Source organism: Nothobranchius furzeri, chromosome 14 (assembly GCF_043380555.1).
Source record: "Nothobranchius furzeri strain GRZ-AD chromosome 14, NfurGRZ-RIMD1, whole genome shotgun sequence".
In the NCBI taxonomy this organism is placed as follows: domain Eukaryota; kingdom Metazoa; phylum Chordata; class Actinopteri; order Cyprinodontiformes; family Nothobranchiidae; genus Nothobranchius; species Nothobranchius furzeri.
In genome coordinates this window covers 32,444,161-32,454,106 of record NC_091754.1, presented here as the reverse complement: position 1 = coordinate 32,454,106, position 9,946 = coordinate 32,444,161, and the positions used below count along the sequence as shown (strand labels likewise).

Genomic DNA, 9,946 nt, shown 5'->3' with positions numbered 1-9,946 from the left:
TTGCACCCTACCCGTGGGCTCCCTGAGAGGAATTAGCAGGTTTTACCCATGAGGGTTTTTCTTCAAAAACATGCATGTTAGACTGGTTGTGTGTCCCTGTGATGGACAGGAGATCTGGGTGTCCCCTGTCTCTCACCCGATGACTGCTGCCCCCCTTGACCTTTCTGAGAAAAAAGTGGTTTAGATAATGACTGAGTGTTTCAAAAATCAGCCTAAAATTATCAAGGTGATTCTCAACAGTTAGAACAAAATCTAAACATATAAAGTGACATCTAAATATTTACCATCAGATACTGTACGTTAAATGTAAAAGATGTTACATCAAACATGTACAGGCTCATCAAATTTATATATGGGACCTATAGCAGACATTAAAAGCTACAAATTTACGTATTAAATAAACCCTGAACTAATTATTTTTGCTAGCATGCTTATCATAGTAATATCAAGTATATATCAAAACAAAAGACTGAGATGTAGTAAAAGGGATCTCTAACAGTGTTCCTTTGATATGATCATCAGGAGCTGTTCCTTCTCCTTTTTACCCTTGTTTATTTAAAACTGTTTGTGCTAGTCTTTGTCAGATCCTTGTCTTGTATTCCTGTTGTGTCACCCTACCTTTGATATGTTACCTGCCTGTCTTTCCTGTTTCTGCTCACCTGTGCAGCGTTTAGGTCCTATTGCGACAATCACCTTTTCATGATGGATCTGACCTGACCAGGCCAGCCCCAGCGGGGAGCTCCTGCTAATCGTCAGGAGGAACTCCTTTGTTTTCCACTGTAGGACCAAGGAGATTTTATGGAGGGGTGGTACCGATGCACCCTATCTGTTCCCGGGTGGTTAGGTACTTTTTTACCACATCTCTGCTGCTTACCCCTCATTGAGCACCTGTTGTTGGTCCCTAAGGTCCTTATGGAGTATCCTAGGCCTAGATGATCCCTGTGGTCCAATCTCCACTCCAGCCATGTCCAGAGGCTAAGTTTCAAAGGTCCAGCCATTCCCAGAGTCTCCTGTTGTGCTTTCCCTGTCCTGTGGCTCCAGTCGGCTACCAAGAGGCCCCAGCTTGTTGCTTGGTCCTGTTGACCCTGCCGTGAGGTCTCTGGGGTTCCAACCTCCCTCCGTGGAGCTCCAGTATCCTCAATTTTCATGACCTGCGACTGGGGCCAAGCTGTCTGACATTCAGCAGCACATTTAGCTTCTGAATGTTTGATACTGAAGAATTTAACTCATTTCCCGTTCTGTAAGAACATTGGAACAGAACGTTTAGTTTAATGTAAAATAAATCCAAGATTGATGTCCCAACAAACTTTAAATAACTGAAAATATCTCATTTTATTATTTACAACATGCACAAAAATGTTTTTTCACAGGTGCAAAACAAAAAGTACAAAAGCAGCAAAAAAGCTTCAGTAAAACTCCAATGAAGGTGACAGAAAGCAAAGTTTACTTATCTGAGATTCAACAAGCTTAAATGAAACTACCAGAGACTTTCTGTGGGTTTTCATGGTAAAGACGTATTTTCTTAGTAATACATTTTTGAAATGGCACATTTCTAAATCAGTCACTAGCTGTCAAACTGATCTTAGTAGACCGTTAGGGGCTAAATAATGGCATGTTTACAGGAATTGCACAACCATGCTTAAGCTGATTAGAAAACGTAGAAAGCTGACATGGACTGGAATTTGCTGTTGAAAATGTATACATTTTATAAACCTAAATCAAAAATGGAATGTGACAACTCTTTTAAAACATAACATTGAGGATGTTTAATCGTTTCCCCCTCAAATAGGCAGAAAATCTGTAAAACTGTGGTAATCATAAGTTCTTACAACCCTGTGGGTCATTTAATGGCTGATAACGATGCACTACCTCACACACCTGGTTGATTGCAATAACCCAGAACACCAAATGACCTATGTCTGTTCGTATCCTGCCGTCATCTAACAACTGCATTCTCCCCACAGGTATGCATCTAAAGATATAAATTACGCACTCACAAGATCACAGGGGTCCATTGGTTAGAGGCTGCAGTGATCAAACCGAAAGCATGTTAAGAAAAGATGGAGGAGGAAGTGTAACTGTCTAGGAAATGTTTTCTGCAGCAGGAGTTGGGTTATTTTTACAACTGTAAATGTTCATCAGAACCTCCTTCAACAGCATATGGTTTCTTTCCTGGGTTCATCACCAATGCGCTGTCACAGCAAAACCAGGAACACGCATTCTGCAGTGCCAGACGTGTCCCCCTGTTTAAGCCAGTACATGTTCAGGCCTGTCTGAAGTTTGCTAGAGAGCATTTGGGTGATCCAGAAGAGGACTGGGAAAGTGTCATACAGTCAGATGAAACCAAAAGAGAACATTTTGGTTCAAAACTCCACTTGTGTTTTAGAAACAGTGCTGAGTTGCATTCCAAAGAACATCATACCTACTGTAAAGCATGGGGGTGGAAACATCATGTTTTGGGGCTGTTTTTCTGCAAAGGGACCAGGACGACTGATCCATGTAAATGACATCACATGTGTCAAACTCAGGCCCTAGGGCCAAATTTGGGCCGCAGGCTATTTTAATTTGGTCCACGAGATCAAATATATATTCAAACTGGCCCGCCGGCCAGTTTTGCCACAAAGACTTCAAATCCCATAGTGCTTTGCAGCGTTAGTGCGTCTGTCAAACGTCTGTCTGTTGAAATTCATTAGCATCCACGGTACTACTCAGTGTCTACAGGATCACCTACCCACTCTTGGTGTGTGTGTGTGTGTGTGTGTGTGTGTGTGTGTGTGTGTGTGTGTGTGTGTGTGTGTGTGTGTGTGTGTGTGTGTGTGTGTGTGTGTGTGTGTGTGTGTGTGTGTGTGTGTGTGTGTGTGTGTGTGTGTGTGTGTGTGTGTGGTATACTGGACTAATACTGCACTGCCCAGTGCCATAGAGGGAGTCTCTGGGGCTGATAATATACTTCAGCTGGTCCAAAATCCCGCCGCCCGTATAATCACCAAGACCTCCATCTACGATCACATTTCTCCTGCTTTGCACCACTTCACTGGCTCCCCGTTAAATACCGAATTGACTTTAAAATTCTTCTGTACGCTTTCAAAGCCATCCACAATCTTGCTCCTCCATATATTTCTAATCTCATCCATGTCGTCACTCCCACTCGCTCGCTTCGTTCATCATCCTCCGTTTCCTTATCTGTTCCCCGTGTTCGCCTCAGTAACACTGGAGCCAGAGCCTTCAGTTACTCAGCCCCTAAACTCTGGAACACTCTCCCGTCTGACATCGCAATATCAACTCATTCTCAACTTTTAAGTCCCAACTCAAAACTCACATGTTTCGCTTGGCTAATCCACCATAACTAGACTCCTTCTTCGATCCTTCTCTAGCCTAGCAACCGAAATCCATCATTCCTACATTTTTATCTAGTCTTAGCTCCCTTTTTAATCTTAATTATTTTATGTATTTATTTGTATTGGTGTTTTATTTTTTTTCTTCTTGTATGTACCTGCACTTGTGAAGTGACCTTGAGAGTCTTGAAAGGCGCTTGAAATAAAATGTATTATTATTATTATTAATAAATGTTTTTTGTGTATGTCATCTTATTGTCTGCTGGGAGACACCTATGTCATTTCCTGTCAAACAACAACTCTCTGGTTGAATAAAAGTAACTTTAAGTCTAAATATGCCAGGGGGTACGAACAACTGTGGGCAGCACTGTAAATGTAAAATAACCACAAGAGTTTGTTTAATAAAATAAAAGAAGAGCTGATTTTTGCTGGACTTAATAAAACTCACTTTGTACCACTGGATAGAGGAAGTGATGCGATAGCTTTCCAGTTTGTAAATATATTCCCCCAGCGGGCAGTTCAGATGGTCAGCCACTCCATCCGTAAGCTCTTGAGAGGTTTTCTGTGGTCGTTCACACTCGCCAGCGTTTGGTGTGTCCACCACAAGCTTAGTGGACTGCATGAAGCAGCTCAGTGGGGTTCTGTGGGGGAAATGGCAGCAAATCATCATGCAGCAAAGGCTGTTGCACTCTTGCATCTTTTTTCACAATCATTACTCAAACATGAGCTCATATTTAGAAGAGCTTTCTTTCACCCCACATCTGTCTGTAAATATTCTGCTACTTGCTGTAAAGTATTACTAATGTATGTTCCTACTGTTGACCACACACCGCAGAACGGTCGTATATTCTCCTGCATCTTCCAGTGTTGTATTGAGGAACCAAAGCGTCTCTCCTAGCACCAGGATCCGCCCAGTCTGGTTGCTCATTTCTTGGCCGGTCTTTGAGTTGTACCAGGTGATGTTGTACGGGACAGCTGTGTAGTTTGGGACATCCGGTGAGAGCAGGGTGCTGTTGAGCATGGCTGTGTCTCCAGGAACAGAGAAAACCTTTTCATCCCAATCATGCGGTTTGTTCACACATCCCTCTGGAAACACACAGATGAAAGATTTCTAAAACCAAAAGGTACGTTGGGAAAACACGCTTACAGTGGCTGAGAAAACATGCCAGTGAAACTTTAGCAGAGCTTGAACCTCAAAGTGACACTGGAAAAAAATGATCCTGCAATTATAAGTTTCAGCCACAAGAGGGAAGACAAATTCTTTCTGATTACCCAAAGTCAATGAGTTCATATGATAGATGTGTTTACAATTTTTCTCAGTTGCTTTGGTGCATTTCTCACAACAGAATTGATCTCTGCACCACTACTAAGGCTCTTCTCAAAACAATTAGTGAAAACTGCAAAACATGGTGGATAACTTGCAAAAGTGAGTCACTTCATCAAAAAAAGAGTTGCTCAAAACAGATAATATACTCATCAAAAGCAAGTACTTATATCAATCAAAGTGTCAGGGCTGTCAAAATTACAAGTCATTACACCGGCACCTTTGGTCACAAAATCAAATGGTTTGAACGTGTTCTCATTGTGACGGATTTCTTCGTAGGTGCTTCCCAATGACATGTCAAGTCTGGACAGCATGTATGGCATGTTGAAAATCATAAATTGTAAAGGAAAATCAAGACACTTCATATGCACTCTTGATAATATTTAGTAACTGAAACTGTTCACAGCATTGTGCGACTGGGGAAATACAGTAAAACAAACATTTTACAGCAAACATAAACTCACTTAGACAGTAAACCTTACTGCAGTAGTTATGAAACAAAAAAAAACCTGAACAGACTTTGATGCATTTCAATCATGGATATCTACACGCTCCCGTCTGTCTGCCCACATATTTTCTTCAACATCACAGGGAATGTCAGCTCTATTGATGCATCGGGGAAAGTATCTTCTGGAGTGTCGAATCCACCCTCAGCAGGACTCTGCTGTGATGTCATCACAAGCTGCATCCACAGCTGCTAGCAGGGCCATTTGGGTATGTGGATGACTGTCATATACCTTCCATCTCCAGTAAGAGAAAAACTCCTCAGTTGGATTTAGGAATGGAGTGTAAGGAGGAAGAAACTCCATAAGCATCCTGTCGTGTGCTGGAAACCACTGCCTGACTACAGCAGAGTGATGGAAGCTAACATTATCCCAAACCACTACATAAATTGTCCAGTTATCACCTGGACACACACCAATTTTCATTAGTGTGAGATAAGGTTCACCTTAGAAAAGTAATTTATGGAGATTTCCATGGAAACTCCTTAAAAATTGCATTTTCAAAATGGGTGTACAAACTGTTTGATAAGACGTTCAACAATTTTGAGTGCAATGACACGAGCAATGAAATAAAGACTATTAGCTGTAAGGACAATGACTATTCAGCCGGTACAAGTATAAATAATTGTGACATTCATGATAAAAGCAAGGAGATAGTGATGAATAGCAAGTAATAGGTGACCATTCTTTAGACATTTGTATTTACCCAACTGCTTCACGTCCAAAGGCATTTGCCGCCAATAGGTTGTGCCAAAATGACTACATGTTGTGGAGGTTGAACTAACTGTTGTGCAAAGTTTAATTCTGTTGTGAGAAATGCACCAAAGCAACTGAGAAAAACTGTAATGATAGTAAAATGATTAAGGAGGAATGAGACTGAGCTCACCTTGGGATAATCCTGCCTACATCTCTGACATCCAGAGAACAAACCCAAGACGTCCCAGAGACGAGTTCAGACCCATTGCTAGAAAATTAAATACAATTATTTTAATAAATGAAATACAAATGAAAAATAAGAAATAATATCGTTATATATGACTTACAACCAGATAGATAGATGATGGAAGGATGGAGGAGCGCATGGAACACAAGAGCACACGAACACAGGAGCTCCATGTGCTCCTGTGTTCCATGTGCTCCTCTTTTCTTGTGCTCCCGTGTTCCATGTGCTCCTCTGTTCTTGTGCTCCCGTGTTCCATGTGCTCCTCTGTTCTTGTGCTCGTGTGTTCCATGTGCTCTTGAGTTCCATGTGCTCCTCTTTTCTTGTGCTCCTTTGTTCAATGTGCTCTTGTGTTCCATGTGCTCCCGTGTTCCATGTGCTCCTCTGTTCTTGTGCTCCCGTGTTCCATGTGCTCCTGTGTTCCATGTGCTCCCGAGTTCCATGTGCTCCCGAGTTCCATGTGCTCCTGTGATCCATATGCTAGTGTGTTTCATGTGCTCCTGTGTTTCATATGCTAGTGTGTTTCATGTGCTCCTGTGTTCTGGTGGTTTTGTGTTCCATGTGCTTGTGTGTTCCATGTGCTCCTGTGTTCCATGTGTTCCTCTGTTCTTGTGCTCCCGTGTTCCATGTGCTTGTGTGTTCCATGTGCTCCTGTGTTCCATGTGTTCCTCTGTTCTTGTGCTCCCGTGTTCCATGTGCTCCTCTTTTCTTGTGCTCCCGTGTTCCATGTGCTCTTGTGTTCTGGTGGTTTAGTGTTCCATGTGCTCCTGTGTTCCATGTGCTTGTGTGTTCCATGTGCTTGTGTGTTCCATGTGCTTGTGTGTTCCATGTGCTCCTGTGTTCTTCTGCTCATGTGTTCCATGTGCTTGTGTGTTCCATGTGCTTGTGTGTTCCATGTGCTCCTGTGTTCTTCTGCTCATGTGTTCCATGTGCTTGTGTGTTCTGGTGGTTTAGTGTTCCATGTGCTCCTGTGTTCCATGTGCTTGTGTGTTCCATGTGCTTGTGTGTTCCATGTGCTTGTGTGTTCCATGTGCTCCTGTGTTCTTCTGCTCATGTGTTCCATGTGCTTGTGTGTTCCATGTGCTCGTGTGTTCTTCTGCTCATGTGTTCCATGTGCTTGTGTGTTCCATGTGCTCGTGTGTTCCATGTGCTCCTGTGTTCCATGTGCTCTTGTGTTCCATGTGCTCATGTGTTCCATGTTCTCGTGTGTTCCATGTGCTCCTCTGTTCTTCTGCTCATGTGTTCCATGTGCTCCTGTGTTCCATGTGCTCCTCTGTTCTTCTGCTCATGTGTTCCATGTGCTAGTGTGTTCCATGTGCTCCTCTGTTCTTCTGCTCATGTGTTCCATGTGCTAGTGTGTTCCATGTGCTCGTGTGTTCCATGTGCTCCTGTGTTCCATGTGCTCCTGTGTTCTGGTGGTTTTGTGTTCCATGTGCTCGTGTGTTCCATGTGCTCGTGTGTTCCATGTGCTCCTCTTTTCTTCTGCTCATGTGTTCCATGTGCTTGTGTGTTCCATGTGCTCCTGTGTTCTGGTGGTTTTGTGTTCCATGTGCTTGTGTGTTCCATGTGCTCCTCTGTTCTTCTGCTCCTGTGTTCCATGTGCTAGTGTGTTCCATGTGCTCGTGTGTTCTGGTGGTTTTGTGTTCCATGTGCTCGTGTGTTCCATGTGCTCCTGTGTTCTATTTCGTCTAGTCTTAGCCCTTAAGCGAGCTGCTATTGGAAGGGTGATCTCAGCATCAGCCAATCATGAAGAGCTTAAATGTACGCCCACCACGTGGGCACCCCTTGTGGGTTATATAAGTGGAGCGACTCCACTGTTCGCCTCCGTTTTCTCTTCACGCCAAGCTTAAGAGCTTCTTTTAAGAGCAATTATACAAGAAAAATCTACTCACCGACCATGTCCAGCGACGCCAGGACCTGCCCGGCCTGCCAGACGGGCTCCATCTCCAGCGGCGACCTGCACGCCAAGTGTGAGGTCTGTCTCGGGGCTCACCACGCTGGCCTGGCCTTGACCCCCAGGCCTCGTGCCAGTTTTGTACCGCTCTGCCCGTGGCTGAAAAGGTCCGCCGGGTCGAGTACTTCACCCCCTCCACCGACGAGGAAATTCCGGTGGCTGGCACGTACTCGCTGGACAAGGCGTTACGGTTCTTCAACGTCGGCCAGGAGCCGGCTGGCTCCTACCGATTGGACGATGTCATCGACAGCGAGGAGTACGACGAAGCTGGCTTCCATAGCCCTTCCCTCCTGTACAGCACGGAGGTCGACGAGCCTCGTGAGGAGCACGACGAGGCTGGCTGCCGCAGCCATTATTCCCTCCTGTACAACACGGAGGTCGACGAGCCTTGTGAGGAGCACGACGAGGCTGGCTGCCATAGCCCTTTTTCCCTCCTGTACAACACGGAGGTCGACGAGCCTCGTGAGGAGCACGACGAGGCTGGCTGCCGCAGCCATTATTCCCTCCTGTACAACACGGAGGTCGACGAGCCTCGCTCAGCGGGTCCTTCTGCCCCAGTGGTTTCTCGCTCCTCCCTGCCAGCAGTTAGAGCACTGCTCCAGGAGCTGCCCGCCATCATCTCCGTGGCTGCGACCCGCAGGTGGCTAGCCGTTCCAGAACCGGCTCCCCTGAGGCGGATGAATTGGCGGGAATTTTTGGGGCAACACAGACGCGCTGTCCAGACCCCGTCTGGCCGCACTTCCCCGCTGCCATGAGCTGCTGGTCCGCCTCCTTCTCCGAGCCTGCCAGGCTCGAGGCGCCAATTTCCACATATGCGCCCATTACCAAGGTCGAGGGCTTCTCCGACCAGGGCTGGCCATCCGTTCCTCCACTGGAGCCGGACTTGGCCTCGCTGTGTGGCGTCAAGAACCACCTCACTGGACCGCGAGCAGTTCCCACTAAGCATGACCAGCTGCTGAGGCGGCTCGCCGATCGCGCACACCATAACATCGCCTTCTCGCCTTTGGCGTTTCCAAAATGGTGGAGGAGCTTGACTCTCCTGTCGAGTCAAAAACCATCATTACTAAAACTGCTGATGCCATCCTCAATCTGTGCGCTGCTGTACTCACCGGTTCTGCTCGCATTGCTGCCTGACAGACCCTTATCCAGCTGCCTTGTGGCTCATGGCCCTGCCCTCCATTCCTGAACACCTGCACAGAGAGATGCTGGAAGGCCACATCACCTCTGACGTTCTGTTTGGTCCCCATCTTACGAGCATCATCTAGAGGGCTCAGCAGCTGAACTTTCAGCCACGGTGCGAGACCTGGTCCACTCTCGGTCAGCCTGCACTCCGGCCGTTCCCCCAGAGGATGGGACGAACGGCGCGGAAACTCCATGCGCCCAGCTGCACGGCCCGCCCCGCGGAGCCGGCCTCCCGCTGAGGCGGGACCAGGGAGTTGGCGGCCAACGGTTCCGAACGAGCCAGCAGACACAGCCTTGGCAGTCACAGGAACCTCGCCGAAAACAACCACGAAAACGACTCGTTGGGGGGAATATGTGTGCTTATGGCTGCAATGTTAACTCTGTGAATTATTTTGGTTTTGAAATAAAAACCCAAAAAACGTCACATCGAGAGCAGAATCCTACAGTCCTCTGCAGAACCTTCTGCCGAATCCTCACACATGATGTTCCCCGCACCAAGCACTGCAGCACATCTGCATGTTCACACAGTCGGACTCGGTCATGTTACACGGGTAGCTGTAAGGGTGCGCTCCATTTGCGCACCGCCCCCAGCCTACGGCCAGGCCCGACTCATCCCGCTTCCCCCACAACTTTGGGTGGGACGGGATGTCATGGCGCTGTCGCGACCACGCGCAAAGCGCGCACATTGCGCGGCTCCATCCGCTGGCACTT

The 9,946-nt window shown here is 46.5% G+C and overlaps 1 protein-coding gene across 1 annotated transcript; it reads right to left on the bottom strand.

Moving 5' to 3' along the window:
* Positions 1-3,151: 3,151 nt before the first annotated feature.
* On the bottom strand, positions 3,152-4,418 carry LOC139062763 (interleukin-1 receptor-like 1). Its single transcript, XM_070544483.1, has 2 exons — positions 4,163-4,418; positions 3,152-3,973 (listed from the first exon to the last, which is right to left on the bottom strand). The coding sequence occupies exons 1-2, from the start codon at positions 4,351-4,353 to the stop codon at positions 3,580-3,582; spliced, it is 585 nt and encodes a 194-aa protein (XP_070400584.1). The 5' UTR covers positions 4,354-4,418; the 3' UTR covers positions 3,152-3,579.
* Positions 4,419-9,946: the final 5,528 nt, after the last annotated feature.

Excerpts from the sequence above, each read along its gene's own strand:
- LOC139062763 (XM_070544483.1), bottom strand. The coding sequence starts at position 4,353 with ATGCTCAACAGCACCCTGCTCTCACCGGATGTCCCAAACTACACAGCT. Across the intron at positions 3,974-4,162 it reads GAATATACGACCGTTCTGCG|AACCCCACTGAGCTGCTTCA; the intron begins GTGTGTGGTCAA and ends TTTCCCCCACAG.